At 37.5% G+C, this 25924-nt stretch overlaps 1 protein-coding gene across 12 annotated transcripts in view; it reads right to left on the bottom strand.

Moving 5' to 3' along the window:
- CADM2 (cell adhesion molecule 2) overlaps nucleotides 1–25924 on the bottom strand; it is a 660501-nt gene that overhangs the window by 67281 nt on the left and 567296 nt on the right. For all 12 annotated transcript variants that reach the window (XM_083836578.1, XM_083836574.1, XM_083836579.1 and 9 more), the window contains one exon: nucleotides 4789–4967. In XM_083836578.1, coding sequence (XP_083692704.1) covers nucleotides 4789–4967 — 179 coding nt within the window. The remainder of the gene's footprint in view (nucleotides 1–4788; nucleotides 4968–25924) is intronic.

The following is a 25924-nucleotide window of genomic DNA, read 5'->3' as shown; positions in this document are numbered from 1 at the left end:
TTGTAGGAGATCTTGTTTGAAATTACATTTCAAAATACTAACGAGGATATAACTCGGTAATTCACTTGCCTTTATTTGTGAAGAAATATCTTGTCTAAGAAAAAAAATATTTAAGAGGCCGAAGTCAAGGGAATATGTTATGCCACTTTTTATTCTCCAGACATACTGAGTTTTGGCTCAATCTCTTTTTACTGTATGTATAATTTGGGAGTAAGGACTGCCTAAGAACATCCACAGAAGCCTATTCATGTCAATTACAGTATTTCTTTGATAGATAATTGATACATGACGTATTATAGCTTAGAGTATTTCTATTAATTGAATACATGACTTAAAATTAGCAAATCGGGATATTTCACCCAATTACTTCATTTCAAGTAGGTCTCTAAAACTATCAAATGCTGCTCCTTCCAGTAAGTTCTCCTAATGCCATGGACTTCTGTTACCTACTCAATATGATATTGAACTATGTCTTCAGCAGTGACCTCCAGAGATCATTAACTACAGTTACATACATAGCAGCTGTGCCTTCAGTTTCACCATGATGGACCACATCCTTCCTCAACTCCAGCTAAATCAATGCAGTTATTACCTAAGCTTTGCAAGTAGAACCTGTTTTTGGGTTGAGCATCACAAGTTTGAGAGTTAGCTCTGTTTACTGATGATTAATGACTAGTATTTGAACAAAGGTATACAAAAATTCTTAATAAATTGAAAGAGACAGAAAATTGCCTGCAGCACATTACCAAAGGAAGGATGTGATATATCTAGCCAGAATTTGCACTTCTAAAGCACTAAGCTCACCAATTAGAATACGGAAATGACAACAGCTACAGGCATTAAAGCTTGTGCCTTTGTTATTGCAAGAGACAAATGTCTGAGCAAACTACATGTCTTGCCTTTGTACTGCTGCCTATAAACTCTGACTTTGTGCCCACCTTCCTGCTTCATGAAGTGTTTTCTTGACATTTATTATTAATAATTGAAGTTAAGAAAAATGAAAGTAGCAGTCATATTGATTCAGCAAAGCAGCATGAGCATATTTAATGGTCGATACCTTTTATCTGATTTAAATACATTCCCTTTCTTTGAAGTCTGATTTCTTTAATTACACTACATATCTAAAAAGATTTTTTATGTTATCAGATGCCAATTATGTTAGACATTGTCATTCATTTGCTTATAGTAGTATTTATTTCCACTGCCATCAACTCACACCTAAACAGCATTACCTCATATTTGTTTACATGAAAAAAAACATTTTTATGTATAATATTTTGTCTAGGTTGATCCAGTTAAACGCATGTAACACTCTTTTTGGTTTGCATAATTAATATGTATATAAACTTTCCTTACCCTTAATCTCTAATTATGATAAACTACACCTTTCGTTTTTAGGCAAGCTTCTCTCCATGTTAGAGCTGTCTAAACCTCTTCTGAGTAAGGAAGATAACTTCAGAAATTGAGGGAATTAGTAGATAGAGTCCCAATGAGAGGGGGATTTCATGGGGGAAAAAGAAAAAAAAAAGAATAGAAGCCACATAGAACTTTTGTAACCTTAATGAAGAGAAGACAGAAAATCTGTAGAAGTGATGTAGATCACTTTTGATTGTAGAATCAAAATACAGATTAAAAAAAAAAACAAACAACAACACTGTAAAGCAGATTACATCCCCCTGCCGCTGCAGAGGATACCTTCCATTGATGTACCCTGCCTTCCCACACAAGCTCGCCTGGCAAGACTCAATCAGCCATAGTATCTCTCTAAGCTCGGGGATATGATTATTATTCTTTTATTCCTACTTATTATTACTACACTTTAACTTCTCTGAGCTCTGGAGTTGCCTGGAAAAAAAAACAAACAGCACCTGTTAGTTGTTTGAAATCTGTGGAGTTGGACTTCCAGAGGCTTATTAGGTGCAGTGGCTACTATCACTCAGGGCATTTATGCCTAACTCCATATGGATTTGGCAGGTCACTTTTCCTAGACCTTACTTCCCTGACTTGCATCTTCAAAGAATCTCTTGTGAAGAGAGATTCTCTCGTCATGCAGATTCTTCCCTCTCCTCTCCTATTTATAGACGTACCACCCCTTAATGTTAAATCTGGCACGTGCTTGTATTAGAAACCTAAGATTCAAGGTAAGAAGGCTCACTTATACAATACATCAGCTGTACCAAAAGGAGCAGGTCCAAAAAATTAAGTCAACACATTAGGCACAGGGAAAGGGTCAGGAAACCATGCTGCTCCCAGATATATTTACAAAGATAAAGAGAAAATATATTCTCTATTAAATGGAAGAACACATCTCAGGAAGTGTTAAAAAGTGGTTTTCCTAGCAGAGTGAGAGAGAGAATAATAATAATGAATTGGTTTAGGAGGATTATTTTTCACTGGGGACATTCAGGAATCCAATGAACAAAAGAAAGGATAAGACTGCCTAAACTGATCTATACAAGCAATTGTGTTACACTTGATAAAATAATTGTGTCAGTCTCTACTGTGCTTAAAACAAACTTATAAACTCTGAAAACAGTTAGCTGTTAAGCTCTAAACACCATCACATACTCTGTCACACTACTCTCATTGTTACAGAAATCTAGGAAGCACCTGACATTTATCTTCTGTAGTTCTAACACCAGAATTGCAGAAATGCAATTAGGAAACGCTGGTACTCATAACAGAAAAGGTCAGCAGTGTTCAAGCTAAACCTAGTAACATGCCTAATGTGCTGCCACACATAACAGAATGCTTTCCTGATAATGAATGACTTTACTGACTGCCATTAAGTTGTTGCAAAATAATCAGATCAACAGGGGCATGCCACTACGTGAAAGACGCATAGGATATTGTGAAATAGTCTTTGATAGGGGTACATTGCAAAGTCACCACTGATGGAAAATCTACCATTATAAAAGGCCATATTTCCAAAAATTATCACATAAATAAATTGGGTGCAAAACACAAATGATAGAAATTTCAGTGTTCGGTAAGCAAGGAAGCCATTACTTCATCTAAGGCAGTGCACCTTGTGCATGCAGCCAACAAACAATACAACACCATCTCTTGGATGTAAATTTTTTTTTTTTTTGTAGTAGTCAATGTAAGTACAGGTTAGGGAGTTTAGTTGTTCTGTTTGTCTTTAATAGAGAAATACTCACACAGCAGTACAAGCTCAATGGTCCTCAAGCAAAGACTTCCTCCTTACTTGTGTCACTAATACTACATAAGCTAATAGTGAAGTTTAAGAGAAATGAGAAGTAATCTAGGGGGTTCTTTTGATAAATCACATTTCATCGACAGCACTAAGAAATATCTCATTACTGAAAGATGAAAGTAGCATTTATTAGAAGTTTTCTGCCAAATACCAAAAGTCAGGTTAAGCCTTTAAATGAAAAATATTTTTGACAGCTTGCAAACACCAAGAAACATATATTTGTTATGCCTGAAGTAACTGAGCAGAATAAAACCTACGTACTTCCCATTTCTGTTTACAGACTATAACTTGTATTAGATTGTTTCACTTAATTTTTGCCATAGTTATAAAAAGTTGCTTTTGTGTAAAAACTAGGGGAAAAAAGTACTGTGATGAATTGCAGTGCAGCTTCACCTCTTTATTCAGTTAGGTTAAAATTCAAACTATAGAACTCAGTTTTCTAGGAATTATCACAGTTACCTCTGTGATAAGACAAACTACATGTTTTGAGACTGCTAGATCTTATGAAGTTTTATTAAAGCTAAATGCTAGCATTTTATTATAGTTTCTCCTATACCTGAGTTATATTAAATTATTTTGTGGTTAATATAAAAGCCTGATATTCTTTTAGTGTGACACATACTGTTGCCTAATTAATCAAGGAAAATAAATCAATTGAAATTTAATGTGAACCTTCCTATTATCAACTTCATTGGAAGAAGTATCTTGAATTTAGGACAGAACATGTTCTCAAAAGAGGATTGATTATGAAATTAAGCCAGATGCGATGATCAGCTAACTTGTATAAGCTGAATTTCATCAGTAGCAAGCTATAAATTATGTGAAGAAAAGTATCTGACAATCTGTCTTTGGTGGTCTATATACAAAAGTCAAAAGGCTCTTCTGTCTGGTATTTCCAAATTTCCCTTCATATATCCTTTTATAAACACTTTTTAGCTGAACAATATGTGCACGAGGCAAGTATTTATAAAACACTACCCAACATATCACAGAATCACAGAATTGTAGGGGTTGGAAGGGACCTTGAAAGATCATCGGGTCCAACCCCCCTGCCAAAGCAGGTTCCTTAGAGCAGGTTGCCCAGGTAGGCATCCAGATGGGCCTTGAATATCTCCAGAGAAGGAGACTCCACAACCTCCCTGGGCAGCCTATTCCAGTGCTCCATCACCCTCACCGTGAAGAAGTTCTTTCGCATGTTGGTGCAGAACTTCCTGTGCTCTATTTAGTGGCCATTACCCCTTGTCCTGTCCCCACAAACCACTGAAAAGAGGTTGGCCAAATCCCTCTGTCTCCCACAAAATATGGCAAAAATATTTTTACAGATGTTTACTTAGTAAAAAGTTCACAACATTAGTGAACATATTTTGTTTAACCTGTATGAAGAGAGGTATGCCAAAAGAAGGAAGTAAACATACTAACAACAACTGGAGAATAGTGTCAATAAAAGTGCCCTTATACTTCCACCTTTTTCCTGATGTTCTTTCACTAATGATCGTAAGAAACCAATTGTATTTTCCTGAAATGCTACATATGTGTAACATGCACCAAAGAACCAAAGAGAATACACTCACCATGTACTATCAGGACATATTCTGTGCTGTTTCGGCCAATGGGATTTTTTGCTTCACATCGATATGTGCCATTGTCTGTTTTGTTTAGGAAACTGATGCTTAGGACCCTGCCATTGACAACCATTCTCTCGGGATCTGGTAGTTCTCCACCATCCTTTGTCCACAATACTGGTTCTGGCCTGTTGGATCCAAAGCAATACATTTAATCAGATACATGTAGTATGCATATGAAATATTATGTATCAGCAACAGTAACTTGTGGATAATACTCTGCTATCACAAAATACTCAGTAATCATTTGAGTTACTGGATATAACGAGCATCTATTACAACTTTACCATCTAGTACCAGATGTGAACTACTAAAATGCAGGAACAGGCAGGAAAAATAAGAGGAACAAATAAGAAAACAGAATGGTATTGGAAAAGGCCAAGGTCTTCCCTAAATAAATAAATAAATAAAAGTGCTAATGATATTTCAGTGTACACTGTTTGGCAAGACATTTGGCAAGCTGTGTGAAAACAGCTCTCTGTGTGATGAGCAGCATGGTCTTGTGCACCTGACAGGCAACAGAAATCATGCAAGCAGGCTGAGGTAGATGTAAGTGGTTTGTAAATGGATTCTTAAATTATTTAGGCTATTCACATTCACAAGTGTACTTGCATGTACTGAGTGCTTTTCCTGAACCAGGCATATCAGTTGCAAAGTAGTGCATCTTACACACAATCTAAATTTGTTTCTGTTGCTGCACTGTGTCACAGCCCATTCCCTTTTCCACCCTTACTGCATGCTTCCCTTGAATAATTTTTTTTGTTTGTTTTACACATATTATCACAAGCAGTATAAGATTTGACTTAAAATCCTGGACTTCCTTTCAGTGAAACCTTTCCTCTTGTACCTGGTAACTTCACATCAGACCAAAGGCAAAGCACTGACAGCGATAACTCCTTAGCCAAGTTAAGGACACAGCAGAGAAGGGAAATGACTGTCTTACAGCTTCCCATACATCTTCCCACTGGCAACTGATATTTAACTCTTTCCCAAAAACTCTCAAGGAGCTCTACAGTTCAAAAGATTTGCCTACGACAGCAGAAAGTATTTATTACTTGTACACAGTCTTTGCCTGTATATAACAAATTGCACTTTCAAATTTACATGAGGGAAACCACCAAAAGGATATGTCCACGATTAGAAATGAAAAGATGGCTTACCAAATCCTATCTCACAAACAGATGTAGCATCTCAGGTCTTTAGATACTAGTCACTGAAGCAAGATATACACAGCCTGCAGATTCAGTTATGCTTCTTCTAACTGATAGCTTTGTACTTTACAACCTAAATATCGATTCCTTTCTTTTGGCTGCACTACTTAAGTAATTTCAACCAGTAGCAGTTCTAGATTTACAATTTATTTGGTAGCAGAATGTTACTATTTTTTTTTTCCTACCAAAGTATGCAGTTTTATGACTAAATAACAAAACAAATATAAAATACTTTTATACAATCATCAGATGCCTACTTAGTTGCTAGTCTTACTGAAGAACTACTTAATTTGATTAATTTAAGGTGTTTATAACCTATTAAATATGAGTGTTAAGAATAAGAATTAAGTCTAAATATCCAAACAGAGACAATTTGCTAAAATGCAGCGTTACACACAGAATAGGCCTAATGCCTGCAACAACATTTTTCTTTTAAATTATACAACGTATAGACAAAGTGAATTTTCTGAAATGCACTCACTGCTATATATGTTCTATTACTTTTTTTTTTTTTTTTGGTAAAAAGGACAGACATTAGTTTTCTCTTGAGAAGCACCAGAGATCTACATAGATTTCAGTAATATTTGGATGATACCTTGTTAAATTATTATTGTACTTGTTACCGAGACTGGCTGTTCTCTGACACTGATTTTAATAAATAAAAAATAACTCATAAGTCATACAGAATCATAGAATCATTTAGGTTGGAAAAGATCCTTAAAATCATCAAGCCCAGCCATCGCCTAATGCTTCCAAGTCCATCACTAAACCATGTCCCTAAGCTCCACATCCACATCTCTTAAGCACCTCCAGAGATGGGGACTCCACCACTTCTCTGGGCAGCCTGTTCCAATGCCTCACAACCCTCTCCATAAAGAAATTCTTCCTGATACCTAATCTAAACCTCCCTTGGCACAAGTTGAGGCCATTGACTCGCGTCCTATGACTGGTCACCTGAGAAAAGAGACCGACACCCTCCTTATTGCAACTGCCTTTCAGGTAGTAACAGGAAGTGGTAAGATCTCCCCTCAGCCTCCTTTTCTCCACTAAGTGACCCTAGTTCTCTCAGATGCACCTTATGTGTCTTGTTTTCTAGTCCCTTCATCAGCTTCCTTGCTCTTCTCCAAATGTGTTCCAGCAACTCGACATCCTTGTTGTAGTAAGGGGCTCAAAACTGAACACCATACTTGAGGGACAGCCTCGCCAGTGCCCAGTACAAGAGGACAATCTCTTCCCTAGTCAGGGAATATTACAACATTCACATAATTTTAAATCATGGATTAAGAACTATTGGTGTAATGGGCCTTATTTATACTTAACTGTAAGTATGTCACAGTATTCTTCCTAAGTGTGCTTTCAAGCACTGATATCTAAATAGACACGTACACACAATATACACACCTCCTTTCTGCTTAACACTAGCAGGAAATCTAGATGTCCACATTGTTGCAGAAAAATTGTCCCACGCAGTTAACAACATTAAGGTGTGATTTGCTTTGATTTGTTAAAGTTGATGTGTTCAATTTTCTAGCAAACTCCTCATTGTTCCCCATTTACCACTTTACTGTGAATCCGTAATCCCAGGAGTGGAAACTCTGAAACACTTCTGCTACAATGTAAACCATTACCTTCATAAATGACACGTTAAAGCAACTTCTGTGCAGTGGTAATTTATGAAACGTACATTTTAAATTGAACTTAGATGGCATATCCTAGTAAAAAACCCATAGGATAACAAATAACTAGGAAATGGAGCCTTAGATCTAAATTACTCAAGGAGCTTTGTCACATCTTAATATACCAACTGCAGTCCTACGCAGAGTGGCTAGAGAGGCAGATCTACATCCTCTGGGTGACAGGAGGAAAACCATCCCTTAATTAACAGAGCCACCCTGTGTGGGCTAAGCAGCAGCAGCAGAGCCATCCCTGGGCAGCTGGCCTGTGGTCAGCACGTCATGGTGGCTAGACACAGCCCTTGCTCCACCTTGCCACTCCTGGGAGGATGCTGCCTAAAGCAGTGACTGTCACAGCTGCAGAACTATATCTTGCCTTCACTGCTGGGAAGCTTTGAGACACTCTGGTCTAAACAATTCATTAGTCAGGCAGAAGCGAGTTAAGAACATGAGATGTGCTCAAGCACCCTGGCCAGCACGCTGCTACTGACAGCAACAACTGGAGCGGCTGCTCAGGGAAAGCACACAAGCATGGCCACTGCCTGTAGTCCATCCCCCTATGCTCCACCAGCAGCTGTAATCATGCCATCGGGGATGCTGGAGGGCACGTCTCTTGTTCTCCTTAGCGTCTATGCAGTATTTAGATCTGTTGCCCATAAATTTCTCAAATCTCTTTTTGAATCTGCTTGCACTGTCTGCCAACCCAGATTTCTGTGGCAATGAATTCAAAAAAGTTCCCTACCTGCTGTGTAAAAGCGTACTTTTTGTACTTTTATCTGTCTTGTACTGATCTCTGAGCAGTTGCAATGAGTTTGGTAACAGTTCTGCATATTATAACCTTGCTATCAATTATGACAGACCTGTATTTAGTAGACCTTTCTTCTACTTTCTCCCCCTTCTTTTCTCTACTTTGAATTTGATACAGTCCGAGATTACTGGCAGGAAAAAACAACAACGCCCCCACATAAGAAAACAGACAGACAGACTAAATTTAGAAAACATTGACCACTCCTTGATAAGAGCTTTAGCAACGTAATTGTCAAAAGCCCAAATGCAGTTGGAACATCAGTGAAGAAGCTCCCCTTCTGTGTCACAAGACACGCCAAACTGTAAATTTTCCATAAGTTATTCTGTTGAAGAGTGTTCATGGATGTATATACAGAGGTTCATTTTTCACCCAACATTTTGAAAGTGTTCCGACTCAGTTGGGGGATATTTAGGTTAGATATCCTAAAACATCAGACAAACACATACACTCCTATTATTGCATATTTCTCTCTATTGCCTAGGTCTCTAATATTGAAGAATGTTACCTTTTGTTCACATATTAACAAATTGCCACAAGGCCATTACTAGGACTGGAACAAACAGTGTATCTCTGAGCCTTGCATTTGTGATTACTTCACATTGAATAACACTTACCAGTTGACCCCACGCTTTCTCAGGCAACCCCAAAAAAAAGTATTTATTGGAGCACAATAGCTATAAAGTTAGAATGAGCACACTGGCAACTAATACAGTTGTATGCTACCACCTTTGCACATTTCACGACACAAACAAGCTCACCAACCTGCTCTGTCCTAACAGAAACATGCAGCCTGCTGGTACTGAGGCCGTCACCCAAGGACCAAATTTGGGGCAACAGATGTTTTCTATATGCCTGGTTTAATCCCTCCCAGGTGGACATGGGTATGTGGAAATGAGCTGTGCTACCACTGAGCCCCTTCATTGGGCTGGGGGAGGCAGCAGAGCTGAGGCACCAAGATGTTGTTTTCTTCTCCAAAACACAGCTCTGCTTCTGGCCTCGCCTATTCTAATTTGCTCTCAGTGTGACACCTTTTAAAACAAAAACAAACAAATTAAGTATGCTGCATTGAAGAAATTCTTTCAAAGACAGCTCAAATGTGACAGACAGGTCATGCCTGTTCTTTGGCTAGCATGTACTGCTTTTACTAATTTAGCTTTGTGTGCTGATGCCCACACCATCGGGATTGTACTACACTAAAAGAAGCTAGAGATACTAATCATGATTATGGCCAATGACTCTTCTACCAAGCCCCTAAAATAAGCTTAAATTCTATACCTTCTCTGAAAAACTGCTCAACAGACTTAGACTTTGGTATAATTTATATTTAATCCTAATATGCCCAGAAGCTTTCAGAAACTGACTTGCATAAGTGAACTGTTTTTTGGTATTAATAAATAAATTTGTCAACTGTCTTTATGTTAGCCTCCAAAAGTGACATAAAAAGGAACATAGTTTGGTATTCTTTCCCAGACAAACTGAGATGGGACTGCAATGAGGGAATTAAAACTGTTACTATTCCAGAGGGATTCAGGTTTCATAATGTGGAACCGAAGATTTCTTGCAAGCAACTTCACAAAGAATTTATGAGTTCAGATAAAGTATTTTTTAATCCTGATGCTAAGAAATCTTTTCTTCCAAAACAAGTCAGAGAGAAAGCTAAGGATGAACTGGAATGTGTTGAAAAAAAATGTTTTAGAAAACAAAGGTTTAGTTGGAAAAAAGCATTTAGGCACAGACTTGACTTTTAAACAAGTGTTTACATAACACCTAAGTCAACAGGTTTTAAGTTCAGCTGAATGTGTTTGATAATCTAGGCCTTTAAAAGTCACACAGCAGTATTTTAAAACAAGTTCTTTAATTTTTGACCTCTTTCCCCACCCTTAACCAAAGTACTATGATGCTTCAGAGCTTCCCATAATTCTCTCTTCTAGTGATACTTTTTCATATATAAACATTAAATTTATCTTAATTTAAATAATACATGCAGCTACTGTATCAGCTCTTCTTTCTGAATACAGTGAACTTAACACAATTTATTTTCATGGGAAGTTCTTGGCTCTATGCCATTTTATTGCACTTTTCTTATTTCTGTATACAGAAAGGTCATGGCAAAAGTGTTCTCCATTAAGACTTTGATCTCAAACGCTCAGAGAACTTAATGGCCTATAATTCTACCACTGGATAACCTTTTCACATCCATAAGATCTCACTCACACAATAAACAAACAAACAAACAAACAAAACAAAACGTGCCAGCTGTTTACATCCTCAGTCTCACTGAGCGTATTATCATTCATTTGGGAATCTAAAGATCCTGTCAAGACTTTGTAGCCAGCGTGGATAAAAATAGGAAAGATATAAGTATTTGTGGAACACTAACAAGAGAAGTAAATTCATTATTTTGAGCATGGCCCTCATGAACAATGCCTTTTAATTCTCCAAGCAGGGGCACACCTATTTTCTCTGAAGTCTATAAAAATCACATACTAGTGAAAATGCTCAAATGAGTAATGGAAAAAGCATCGCCACTTTTATCAGAGCATTTTTGTTGAAATGCTGGTGTAATGTTAAAAGCCATCTAAGGGAATGGTTGCTTCATTAATTTGACCTTACAGAGTTTCTCTATATTGAGAATCTGGATTTTTAGATTTGTCAGTTAATTATCCAGTTGAAAGTTTAAAACCCAAGGGAACTTCTTGTTTGTACAAAGTCTCACTCTGATGAGTCATATTGGGATGAGCTGGTTTGGGAGCATTTCATCTATCAAAAACATCAATACTCTCAGTCTCTAGCCTTTCATAAAAGGCTCAGATAAATGGTTTTTATTTTACCAGATAAGAACTCTCTATGATTTTGTATCTTTGCAGAGCTTGAGTAACCTTCATAGGGTATTTAATTCCCCAAAAGAATTAGTCAAAAATGTCCTAAGTATCTTTTATAAAGTTCCCTTTTTATTAGGAAGGAAGCTTTGAACATGTGAATTTCCTATTCACCATAACTATCCAGTCTATGCTTTTCTCTTTCAAGCATCTCAGAAGACATAACACAGCCTAAGAACATTTATGATGCCCTATACTGGTGTTTTTAAAATGTCTAAGAAATAAATTCCCAATGTATGTTAAAAATGAGGTGGCAACAAAATATAAATTTCCACTTTCTACATTATAAACATTTGTCAGGAATTCACAGCTATAAAGACAACAGGAACAACAAGAAATCTTAAAGTTGTGGTGTATTATGCTTTTGAAAAAGTTTCCTAAATTTAAAGAGATGACAAGAATCTCAAATGGTGTTAGTATTCATCATTTATATTTAAAATAAAAAATAAAAAATGAGACAGAGAGAGAGAAAATAGAAAAAAAAAAGATTGCAGAAAAGGGAAGAAAACAAGCAAACCAAAACAAAAACCCTTCATCCCTTATCTTCTGCTCTGGTTATAGATAAGACCTTTCTTTTATCTATCACAAATGCAGTGGGGTGACCGGACTTCCCACCGGTAGCTTTCCTTGGATAAAACAGGCAGTCCTCTCACCTTCAGGCTGACTCTTTGGGTTACACTTGCTTACCATGGTGATATGATAGACTAAATTTGCAGCTGAAAATCCTTATTCTGAACAAGGCTGTGACAGCAACTGATTAAGTGACTCAGGAAAAGTCTTTTCAAAGCAAAGTTATTTTTTCTGTTGATCAAAAATAAAAAGCATAGATTGCGAAGGGAGAGAGTATCTTTTTTCAAATTTTCCCCTATCTATACCCTAATCTTTCCTTGCAACTATTTTTTTAAGGTTCATTTCAGGTCAGTTAATATGCACCTTTAGCTGTAAGAACCTGACCATTCTCTTTCTGCCATAATTCTCTTTCATGCTATATCTCCCTGTCATCAGGCTGATAACCCATTTACCTTTATCCTTTCATATCTCTGACTTAAGGTTTTCCGTCCTTAGTACAGCTGTGTAGTGATGCTGCTCTGTGTCTGGATAGCTTTTTCCCAATTGATTATCAAGCCATTATTATGTTAACTATACTGAAAATATTTACCTGTAGTTTCTCCTGTTGCCTTTTATGTATTCCTCCCCAATATTTCCTTTATTTTAGTCTTTCTCAAGAAGGCAAGACAATATCTAACAAATACTCTGAAAAGTGTATAAATCATATATATGTATATATGAAGCTTCTTACCTAGTTCCATTATGTTCCATAATGTTACCACAAAAGTATAAAAACCTGCTATGAATAACATTTGAGAGATTGTTTTCTCATAGTCATAAGACAGATCAACAAGAGAAATTATGTGAAATCAGAAGATACCTTATCAGTGAGTTGCAACAGAAATAGCCCTTGTATTCTCCTATTGTAAGCAGCAGGGAGGCAAGAGATGTACAAAAAGATTTTCTCAAAAAAATCCTCTGTGGGGAAGAAGATACCATAGGGATGCAGTCCAGAAATTCATGTTAAATAACTCAAAAGCCATTGCCACATGAATGTAGATGTGGGGGAGTCCCTTAAGCTCGTTCATGGAATACCGTCCTCCATAAGGTAAGTTAAATGTGGGGGCAAAGATGGGGCATCAAATTGGCATGCTCACTGCTGTGAGTGACACACTCTCTTTCCATGATTCACATTAGAAGTGAAAAAATAGTTCAGAGAGTTATAATTCATTATCAATAGGCATGGGGTATGTGTAGGAAAAGCAACGTTTTGTCAGGGTTAGTTTAGTTATGCTAGCACTGCTAGCCTGTTCAGCTTTGAAGGAAATGCAAAATCAGAGAGCTCACAAAAGTGCTGTATGGCTGATGGGACAATGTCAGAAAAAGTTTCATGATGCCATTGTGCTATACATCAAAACTGAGGTCAAATAAGCAGATTTTCTCAGTAGTGGAATGCATAGGAACCCATCACTGAAGTATCTGATAACACAGCTATTTATTTAATTGATTGCTTATGCCCCCAGTATTAGAGCATGTAAATAGACAACTCAGAATAAATGCAGTAAGACTTGAAATCAAACTGTGCACAGTTGGTTGCTGACTTCATTCACTGCCCCAAATACCTCTAATTATACTCACACTAAGGCAAACGTTTACCTAAAAATGTATTTCTTTAAAACTGCTCTTGTTACAAAAAATTCTTAAGAAAGTACCATAATCATTCAGATTACACGTTCAGGTTTTGCTTTGCCAGTTTCAACGGTGCTGGTCCTAATGGCATTAATTTCTTCTAAGGCTTTTATCTAAACATCTTACCTTCTTTCCTCTTCTCTATTAATCAGAAGGAATCTCCTTTTTGTCTTAGAGATATTAAACTCACCTAGCAGTGAAATTACCACTGCATACCATAAAAATAACTTGTTAACCTCTTATAAATATCACCAGTCTTTAAAGAATGCAGACAAAACATGGTGCCTCTTTTATTATTATTATCTTTTTAATGAGTCCTGAAGGAGACGTCTACTAAAAGTTCCCCATTGTCATAATAAAGTAGAAAAAAATATATATAATTTTAAGCAAGACTATCCTCTTGATTTGGAAGAGAAATAGTATTTTGTATTTTTCAACCTGACATTTTTTTCCACTCTGCCCCACTTCCCTTCCTCTTCTATTAGAAGCTACTCAATACGGGGTTAGGCTTGGCTGTCAAATGAGCAAGGAAGCCAGGTCTGGCTACAAATCTCCTCCTTCCCTTGCAGCCCCCTATTAGTTAGGCCAATACCATTAGCAGACATACCGGGAGATCCTGATCTACTTTTCTATTGTGACAGACAGCTAAATCTTGTTTTAATAACATAAAGATTGCAGAGACCCTCAGAAAGTAAACTTGGTTAATTGAAATTAATAGCTTCAAATCCATATATTAGTTTATTTGCTAAAATGCACTTTATAAGGGGGAAAGCTTACCTTTTTCTCCACTGATTAGCAAAAGAAACCATATTATCTTTAATTTACATAAGAAATGAAACCTTTTTGCAATGTTCATACTCTTTATAAATCACATGGATCTCCTGTAGAGTGAACAAATTCAAAATTTATGTCTTATGGAGGCTTATACTCTGTAACTCTCCAACATTTAAATAGAAATTAACTATAGACTCTTGAACTATTCACAAAAGGTCTTAACTGTGTGCCAGTGTGTTAAGTTAGATCAGGACTGACAGGCATCTGCTATTGCTTAAGGGTTAGAGTTCATGCTGACTATTCAAATTATTCATCCTGTGTTTTTAAATAACCAGGTGATTTTTCTGTTTTCTGTTGCCTGAGATTGTTCAGCAATTATCATTTCTGCAAAAAGTTTTCCTTTGAATATGCCATACTGAGAAACTTTTCCAAAAGTTATTGTACCATAGTATTCCTTATTTTCTGATTCTAGGAATTCCGTGACATTCCAGCTCAGACTATAAAGCCAAATATGTAAAACCATTAAAATCCTCACCCTCCAAAGCAAGTATAAATGCCAAGTGGAGCCCCTTCTGATTGATATGAAAACTAATATTCTGTTCATTGATCAATGAACAACTCTGTCCATGTCAGAATCAAAAAGTAATCCAAGAACTACCATAATGACTCAACAATACTGAAATGAATAAACACCGAGTGTGACTATATATGAAATCTGAAATATTAAGTTTTCACTCATTTCACTTTTTGTTAGTACTTAACAACAAACCACTCGCAGAATACTGTTTGCTTTTAAATTCTTAAACCCACAGAATTATATTTAAACTGCTGTTAAGGATCAATATCATTAAGAACAAAAGTCCTCTAGTTTCTATGATAGTTGCCTACTTCAGCTACCATTCTTTTTGCAGTAATGCAGGATCTTAATGCTTTATTATCACTCCAAAACATAATACATATTTTCTAATAGCAAGTTCTGGAGAAAGCAAATCTTTAAAGTATTCCAAATATCCAATCTTCTCAACCTAGCGTAGGTTCAGACATCTGTGTTTCAGGATAAGCTGTACAAAAATATTTTTAACCCTCATGGAAGTGTAAAGTGTATTTCAGTTTTTGTAGCTGTTTTAAGTATGTTTAATTGCTTACTGATTGCCAGTCTTATTTTGGTACAAAGAAATCTCTGAATCATTTCAGACTTCGTTTTGAAGTTTGTGCTTTAAAGCAAGAAATAAATCCAAATAATATTCCTATAAAGACACTCCAGTTTTACCACTTGCATATAATAAAAGAACTGAAAAGTATTTCTATGTTTATTCTTTTGATTAACAATACTGCCAGGTTGAGTCTCATCATAAAACCTCAGAAATCCTTCATTTCTTCATTGTTTTAAAACATTTTCTTGTGATACTAAATATTCCCACAAGTATACCTTTAGCATTCATACAAGCCTGGTACTTCTGTATAGCCGTACTTTCTTTTCCAAAATGTTTTTCAAGTTTTTCTTTTTTTTTTAGATCTGAACTCTTCAGCTCTTTAGATGATTTGCAAAGTTCCTTACAGTCTTGAAGTGTTTATTGCTGTTACTGTTATTGATATCCAACCAATTTGCTAATTTCTTTAATGGAACAGCTTCTTCATCAGAGTAAGTGCTAGATCTTGTGACTAATTTTCTTGGAGGAATTCAAATCTATTGTGGGTTAACCCAAGTAGGTAACTCAGGACCCCAAAGACACTTTCTCACTCCCCCCGTCACTCTCTCTGTGGGTTGGTGGAAAGGAAAGGAAGAGTGAAAGTAAGAAAACATGGGGCAAGAGAAAATTTGTTTAGTAAGTGACAGAGAAGTGGGAGAGAAGGAAAACAAAACAAGCAGTGTAAAGGCAATCACTCCCCACCTCCCACAGGCAGACCGATGCCCAGCCGCTTTCCAAGAAAAAGATGGCCACCTTCCCTAAACCCTTCCCTTCTTTATTGCTGAGCATGACATTGTTATATGGGATAGAGTATCTCTTTGGTTAATTCGAGTCATCTATTTGGCTGTGTCCTCTCTCAGCCTCTTGTGCACTGCCCAACTACTCATTGGGGGGTTGAAGTGAGAAACAGAGTAGGCCTTGGCACTGTGCAGCTTGCATTCAGACACAGCTAACACACCTGTTTGCTACCACCATTGTTTTGGTCCCAAACCTAAACCACAGCGCTATATGGGCTGCTTTGGTGAGAATTAACTCTGTCCCAGCCACACCCAGCACATCTCACTGCTCTCGTTATCTTCTCCCTCTCTCCCTCTCTCTCTCCCTCCCTCCCTCCCTCCCTCCCTCCCTCTCCCCCTCCCCCTCCCTCCCTCTCTCTCTCTCCCTCTCTCTCTCTCCTCTGTATTTAAATCCATACACCAGGCCCTGCCAATGTATTGGTATGAATGCACCTGTGGCTGGAGCTCTTAAATTCAAAATTGTATTCTTCCTGAACAGTCAGGCTGGTACCATAAAAATTGGTACACTCTACCTTGGATGTGTGTATGAAGCATGTACTGCATGCTTACATGATGTTTAGGAGAAAGCTGCCAGTTTGTTGTCCACAGCAGCTTTTATTCATGCACTGCTGGGACACTGTCAGTAAGCTTTTTAGGCCAGTCTTGGAGAAAAAAAAATTTAAAAAAGACAGATACAAAAAGGTTTTGCAGACCTGTGTCTCTCTTGCATCGGAGCTATACAGTCTTGCACACACACAACTGAACACAGTTAAAAAAAAAAAAAAAATGAAGAAGAAGAGGAGAAAATCCTTTTACCCTTCACACCTTGACGTATTTGAAGATTACAAAACATTGCATGCTTTCTAAGGGACTGTTAATCTTCTTCTTTTTACTTGGGCATCCACTTCTGCTAATTCCTTAGTCAGAAAGTGGGAGCTACTCTGTGAGCACTGCAGATTTATTCATCTTAATGTTTGTTTGTTTGTTTTTTAATAGAAGAGAACAGTAAGTCACTTTGGCTACATGGTCCATATACTGACACACCATTACCTTGCCTTCTGTTTTTCAGTTTTGCTCAAATCTCTCCCACATTTGTCATATACTCCACCTACATGCAAAATGTTGATGTCTCACTCCAAGCCCACTCTGTTTTTTTTTTTTGTTTGTTTGTTTGTTTCTTCCTCTGAATCTGACCAGCTTCTCAAACAACAGGGTGGACATTTCTACTCCTTTCTTAAGTCTTGAGACATTTCTATATCTTGTAGGTAATTACTCCCATGAAAGGCAAAATTTGCTAAATGACTTTCTACCTTTCAGTAGAAATGGAAACAGAAAAGACAGAAGGGAAAAGGAGGCTGCCAAATTTCCCAGCTTTCAGTGCTAGAATATCACTTTGGAGCAAGCAGGAAACTGAAAAATATAGTCATGCTGATGTATATCATAAACAAAAAGGTACATCTTTTTTAAATGCACCATTAGAAGATCAGGGAATAAGCACTGACTTTTTTTTTTTTTTTTTCAGATTTATTCTGAAAGAGACCTGGATATTTTAATGCATTTTTAGTACCTCAAATCAAAATAAGTAGTCTTTTAGAAGCTTTTTTGTAGTCACCTCTTAACCACACTTTTTTATATGAACATTAAAGTCTGAGGCTTAAAACTTAAGTTCAGAGAAAGCACTATACCCTTTACAGTTTACAAACAGCTTTCATAAAAAGTGCACTTTAAAATATTCCATCTATAGAAAACAATGTCTGCAGTGTGTATGCTTATACTGTTCATTTTGTGTTGTCAGTTTATAAATAATTTACATTTCTTTTACATTTCAGCCAGGAAAAAAAAAAAAAAGTCCTCCATGGAAGTCTAATATCTCTTTCAAAAGGATTCCTGAGGCTAAAAAGGCAATAAGAGGTGTAAGCCAGTACAACAGCAGGAAAGAAAAAAAAATACATTAAAAATCTCATGTCGTAAATCCTGCCTTACTTTCAGGGGAATGGGGACCTTGCAGAAGTGGGTAGGTACTACTGCCACTGTCAGCTAACTGCCACTAGCTCAAGGACAAAATACCGGGAAATACTTTGCAGGGAATATCTGTGGGTTGGTTTGACTCAACCATAGATTAGATAAGGTGTTTTCCAATTTTATAAAGTAGGCAGACACTGCTTTTGTATCAAAAGTCTTGCACTGAAGGCCTGCTATAGACAGATTGCACAACAACAAGCTGTTCAGGTGGAAGCACAATATATTATCTGCTATGCAGTCGTATAGCAGCTCTCACAAGCAACGGATAAGATATCCCTAACAACATATCAATAATTAAGGGCAGACGACAGGCTTGCTTCTAAGAGATTGTGCAAGCAGTGAAGGGGGGGAAATCTCTCCTGTCAAGTGCATCTCCCTTACTGCTGCAGGCAGAGGGGAAGGCAGATTCAGTGAAGCTGCAATCTCCTCCAGAGAATGGAAAGTCAGCAGAGAACAAACTTCAGACTAGTGGCCAGGTAGCCTCACACAGTGAAAAACCAACATCCATTCAGGGCTACAGTAACATTACTTCAGTTGGGGAATGGGTAAATGATGAAGCAGAGAAACAGAGATGCCCTGAAAGCTCCTTTAAAACTCCAGAGCTTGAACTACCCTGGCTGAGCATGTCTGTAATATACTCCCTTCCCCAGTTGTGCCTGGGATTGTTGCCATTTATTGATGTGCAAATTAGAAAGTCAAATTCCTTTCCTTTCAGATTTATAATCTAAGACATACACTCAGATAAGAGGGGAAAAAAGAAGAGGGGAAACTATACAGAGATAAGTGAATATAAAGAAAAATTGTCACACCTTGTTTAAATGTTTTATTGCTGTTCTTAAGGCCTTTTTCTTTTCTGTCAGAGTACAGCTGAGATGATAAGTGGCATGTAAGAACTTCATTCACATGAAAAAAAACGTTGATTAAACATAGAAATCTTAATGGCCTGGTTTTGCTATAATTCTAGTTCTATAGGTTTCTAATTATGTAGTCTGTATTCAAACAGCTAAGTCTTTGGGCTTCTCATACTGCTGTTTACACCTTGTTGATTCCTTCTTAACCTTTAAGAGCTATTGAGAAATTAGTAGATTATTCTTTTTCATCAGCTATAAGTAAGGCATGACTATAAGAACAAAGGATGATAGAAACTGCAGTGGATTAAATGGAGAATAACTGAAAAAAAATATATTTCAAAGACATGCAAATGTCAGCAGTATTAAGATAATATGGTGCTCAAGTGGATGCCTCAGAATGGCAGCTGAAAATTACTGGGATTAACCAGGAACTATGCTCTTAATGCTAATGAAGTACTGCTGGGGATAGGAAAGCAGCAGCAAAGCACAATGACAGGATGAGCACACCTTAGTTGCTATACATTTCATAGAACACAGGAAAATAACATCTTCTCATCTAGTATGTCTTCAGATCATTTTATAACATAGTGTTCTTCATAAAAGTTTACAAGCATATTGCAATCCCATACCAGAGCACCAAGAGCTGGGGAAAATACCAGTTAATCAGAAATAACAAAAGTAACTAAATAAATAAATGAGAAATTCACCATGATTTATTTTAAATATTTTACATTTTCATATTGTAAGATTAAAAAGAATGTATATTTTCTAAATCCAGTTTGGCTAAGAGACAAAGAATAGCATAGGTCAAGCCAAAGTGCCACTTTTCATGCAACTCCATAGGTAAAGGTATTGGTGGAGACTGCAAGGAGGAAACAGGAGGTAACTTCTGTCATGCAACATTCTCAGTTCCATTTTTTCTTTTTCTTTAATCAACAATATGTCTCATGGTGATATCCCCACTGCCAGTTGAGGCCAGAAGTGTATATCAAGATATCGATGAGCAAAGATTATTATGAGCTTTATTTCCTTTGAGGAGTCAAGATTTTAGACTGCTCAGATATTTCAGGCTGAGACACTAAGGGACATTCATATGCCTAACTTGCACTGTTTTCAATAAAAGCTGTGTCCCAGTACTCGTAAGAAGCCATGTCTCTGTTATTACAAGTAAGCTGAGAAATCCCATCTAAGAAACACCAGCTGCATTTCTGGGCTAGGGTCAAATGCTTGCTGGCACAAGAATCAAAGAGGAAAATGAAGAGTGGCTGATTCACTTCCGCTTTTTCCATTAAGTAAACAGTTGAAAATCTGATTCAGTTACTTGCTTATCCAAATAGTACTTGTTTAAAATCTTGTGGCTATTGATGTAAGACACAGTCAAGGAGAAGCCTCATTAAACTAAAATTCCTCGGTGCATTTGAGATGCAGCGACAGCACCCAGAGAGCTGATAAAAGTACCAGTGCTGCAACTTGAATGGCAAGCAGGAACTATACAAAGTCTTCAGTACCAACCCTCATTAACCAAGCTATGCGCTTCTTGGTTTTCAGTGCATGTAAGAACACTGCTTATCATGAAGTTTGGGAGATGTAGCAGAAGATCCTCTTTTCATTAGACAAGAGACCTTTAATAACTAGCCACAGCAATGACTTTTATATGATGTTTAGTTGAAATATGGATTCTTCTCAATAAGTACCAAATATTTGTTGATATTTATAAGAGTTATTGGAACATCAAAGGAGTGGAAATATGCTGTAATATTTTTGTACTTTGGTTATATTTTTTCACCAGTGTCAAAAAGCTCTAGAAAATAGCTGATGTTGAAGCACACTGCATTAGATCACAATAAATAATGAAATGCTTCATGCCTTCAAGAGAATATAATGAAAGCTTAATAACAATGCATTGGGAACTTATGATTATTTATATTTCAGAGCTGAGTCCTATACTGTGGTCTGTGTCAATTTCTTTTACATCTAAAAATAACTTATGAAACCGTAATACAATAAATGAAAAAAGAGACAAATATTATTTACTTAGAGGAGTTTGTTTTTCTTTTCCCAAATGTATCATTATCTTCAAACAGAGGGGAGTGTTTTAGTTCACACAAACTTCCCTCACACAGAAAATTATCCATTAGTACCTTCATGGCAATAATTTTAGCACAGTAAAGGAGATATCCTCAAGCTCTCAGTGGGATCCAGCTCTATTAGCATCTAGTCCCAGCAATCCACAACAGTCTACATTCAAAGCTTAACAGCACAGAAACAGCTGTATTGGATCAGACTAAAAGTTCAGCTAGCCCAGTGCCTTATCTCCAGCACTAGAGATAAGCAGATGTCTAGGGAACAGGCCAAGCAGAGATGCTGCCTCCGCAAGCACAATTCCAACCCACAACTGTCTCAGGTGCTTCTGACACCAAGCATAGTGCAAACCTTGAGGATTTTCCCTTTTATACATAAATTTATCAATTTATGCAGCTTTCTGTTGATGCATTTTTACCAACTGTCCTGTCCGTTGACAACAAATTCCAAAACTCTACTAGTTACTGTGTGAATGACCTCCTTGCTTTATTATAAAACTGGTTCTTACTAGCTTTGTATAGCACTTATTTTTTCTATTTGAAGAGAGAATGAACCAGCAATCCCTATCAAATATATCTGTATCATTTATAATTTTGTAAACCACCGTAATATTTTCCCCTTGTATCAAGTGGGCCACCACATGGCATATAGTTTTTCCTTTTGTCACGATAAGATGTCAGCTCTACAGACTTTCACATTCTAGGACCTCTCCTGAATCCCTTTTGTCCCAAGTTAGCACAGTGGTTTTAAGCATGAAGTTTCTTGTCAATGTTCTTAATTCATGTATTTCATTTGATTCCTTTGAACTCCAGGGTGAAACCATCTGGTCCTCCTGGCTTGTTTCTGTTCATTTTATCCACTTGTTCCACATCTCCTATACAGTCCATTTAAGAAAAACTTGCCAATAAGCCCTTTAGAAAAAAAAAAAAAAAAAAAAGCAAGCCAGTCTGTAATATACCCAGTTTCTTCCACAGTAAATATTGATATATCGAATTCATTTGGGTTTCTCTTACACCTTGATTCTTAGCTGATCCTACAAATATATATTTCAAGTAAGATTAAATACTACTTTCAATTACCTTTGCTAGCTTTTCCTCAAATGTTTTCTTCCTTCTTCCTTTTTTTTTTTTTTTTTTTTTTTTTTGGGTGATGGTGGTGGTGTAAGGTAAGGGAAAAGGGTGGTTTACTGCATTTTCAAATTTAATCTCCCAAAATTCAAGGATCTTCTCTTTCAGTTGGAAAACAACTTTAGCTTTTCAAATTATGTCTTCAGCATTTGTATTACTTTGCTTTCTCTTCTGTTTAGCCTCACCAATTTCTCCTTCTCAAGTGATTCTGCTAGGTAATATGTATTGACCCTGTGTTTTTATTTTTTATTTTTCCAACACAGTCCCCAGGCTCCCTGGAAAAAAATTAATTCTCTTAGCTTCCCCTTTAGCTTCTTTTTAACAATATTCCTTGTTTTTATGTTGCTCTCCTTTTTGATGTTGATTACCATATAATTGTCTATACTTTCTGTTTTGCCTCTAGATGCAAACTGTGAGTAAATACATTTTAAAGAACTAGCTGAACTTAGACCTGAGATAATGCAGAGCGCTCCCTTGAATTACCATTCCCTGTGACAAACTGGAGCAATTGGAGCATTCTAGAGATTGCATATATGAAATAAGAAGATCGGCCAGGGATATTTGAAAGCAGTAGTAAAAAAATAAGTAAATAAACAAACAAACAACATGACAATACAATAAAACAGCAATAATAAATTAAATTATCCACCTTTCACTTACCTTTATCCTATCATTCCCAGTGAAGCCATACTTTCCCTTACCTTGTCAGCTCACCCACCTTTGGAGCGAGCACTCTGCTGCTAATGTTACAGATGTGGCTGGATGTCCCTCAGGATGGGATAGGGAGCGGGGACCCATGTTTTATAATTTCATTTTAAAAGTGATCAATACAGTGTTTTAAGAATTAATAAAACAAAACAGTGACAACAACCAAACATATGTATCTATGGAAACTTGCTGCATGTTTTCGGTAGTTCCATATTATAAAGCTCATTACAGAATTCTTGTGCATATGTATGACTGTGCATCAGCCCTTGGCAAGGTTTTAGCTGGCTGCCCCAAGTTCACTGAGATGCTGTACTGGTTGTAGGTGTCAAGGTGCTGGGAGTGGTGGTGGAGGGATGGGCATGGGTCCGCAGGTGGTCCTGTGCCAGAAACATCTGGTTCTAGGGGACCCACCACAAGACATAGCTGAATCCATCACCCAAGCTCGTGGAGCCTCTGGGAAAATATTGCTAAGAAAGGGCAAAATGCAGCAAGACAGAGAGAGGAGTGAGGAAAATAATGTGAGAAACAGCCCTGTGAACACCAAGACCGGAGAGGAAGGAGCAGGGGGAGATGCACCAGGAGCCAGAGCAGAGATTCCCCTGCAGGCTGTGAAGAATCACGGAATCATCTAGGTTGGAAGGGACCTCCAAGATCATCTAGTCCAACCTCTGACCTAACACTAACAAGTCTTCCACTAAACCACTAAACCATAACACTAAGCTTTACATCTAAACGTCTTTTAAAGACCTCCAGGGATGGTGACTCAACCACTTCCCTGGACAGCCCATTCCAATGCCTAACAAGAAGACTATGATAGAGCAGGTATTTCCCTGCAGCCCATGAAGAGGACTAAGCCAGGGCACATATCCACACTGCAGCCCATGGAGGACCCTGTATTGAAGCAGGTGGATGTACTCTGAAGGAACTGTGGCCCATGGAGAGCCCATGGTGGAACAGCCTTATCCTGAAGGACCACAGCCCATGGGAAGAACCCATGCTGAAGTGGGGAAAAGTGTGAGGAGGAATGAGTGGCAGAGAGGAGCTGTTATAGACCAGCCACAGCCCTGCTCTGCCTGCAGTGCTTGGCAAAAGGGGAGGTAGAGAAGTTGGGAAAGAAGGAGTGAAGTTGAGTGTGGGAAAAAGAAATGGGGTGGGGGAGTAGGTGTTTGAGTTTTTGTCTCTGTTTCTCACCATCTAACACTATTTTAACTGGCAATAAATTTAATTACTTTTCCCCAGGTTGAGTCTGTTTTGCCTGTGATGGTAACTGGCAACTGATTTCCACGTCTTTATCTTGACTCATGTCCTGTTGAGCAGGACAAGTGAGAGTGGCTGGGTGGGCAGCTGGCAACTGGCTGAGGTCAACCCACCACAGATGGGCATGTTGCAACTCAAGATGAGCCTAGAAGTGGATGTACAGGATAAAGTTTTACAGTCCTTTACTAGTTAGTTGCATTTTTTTTTCCAATGTATGGCCACTAATTGCTCTCATCTTGTTTGCAATACTTTGACAAAGAATAACGTGCTCTCTTCCTTTGTTTAAGACTGTTTTCTCTAACCTCTGTTGCATAACACACAAAACCAGATATGCATACAGCTGGGCACAGTCTATCATAAAATTTTCTGTTGACATTCCTACCAGCTAAAACCCAGTAGACACACTGCTGTCTCAGCTAGATCATTCCCTAACTGGGTTATCCACATTCAGAGCCCTGGAGTGGCTGCTCAGCCCCTCAGCTGCTTATAGCAGGTTCATAAATGAAGGACAAACCACGCAAACAGCAATAGCAGTTCCTTGGCAGTTCTCTTCTCCATGTGGTTCTGCATCCTTCCTGCCTGCCACTTTTGCTCTCCTGTGAAAGACTACAAATCACAGACTCAGTCTTTCATCAGGTCTTTTAATATAGGTTCTGGAAACAGCATACAGTTGTACATTAAATACCAAGCCTTGAATCTGGAAATTTCATTGTAACTAGCCAAACATAGGACTGAGAAATCTCCAAGATTTTATCTGCAATACAAAGAGAGACTAGGACTATTAAAAAATAAAATAAAAATTAATTAACGCTAATAGTAAATGTTGTTAATTTATTCATTCTCTTACTTGTTTCCTGCCTTGCCTGTTAGGACCACAATCTCATTTACCTCGTCATCTCAATTTGTTCTGGGACTATGTTCTCACAGTAAGGAGTTGTGTTAAGCTTACATTTTCAAACCTAAAAAGGTTGTTTGGATATTTTTTTAACCTTTGTTTTCCAGACCTTTGTAGCTAACTTACTTGGCTGGACTAATGACACAAAATTCTGTGTGGAGAGATACATGCACTTTCTCCATCCATACAAATACCATTTGAAATAGGATACAAGTTTTTGAATGAAAGGATACCAAATGGAAAGAAGAAATGGAAAATATATAGAGATTATATAATCATAATTTGATTTTAAGTTGTTCTTATGTTCCGTAAATGCAAACTTCCATTCCTGTGGAAGGACGGTGTTTTACCCTGTTAGCTTATAGCATGCACACTTGCTCAGGGAGCTGTGCTACTCTAAACGTGGGGGGAAATGCAGATTGCAATGATCTGCTGTTCTCCATGGTGCTGGATGTTCCAGATCACATCTGCTATAGAGAGAATAAACTCCGTTTCTGTAATTGCGTAACAGAGCAAATACTGTATGATTTGCACTGACGGAGTTATACTAACATGTTCTCTTGTGTTTACTGCTGATGGTTGTTTACCTGTAAC

The sequence above is a fragment of the Anser anser genome (assembly GCF_964211835.1).
Source record: "Anser anser genome assembly, chromosome: 1".
Classification (NCBI taxonomy): domain Eukaryota; kingdom Metazoa; phylum Chordata; class Aves; order Anseriformes; family Anatidae; genus Anser; species Anser anser.
Note: the sequence above shows the minus strand (reverse complement) of the source record. Positions and strands in the feature narration are given on the sequence as shown.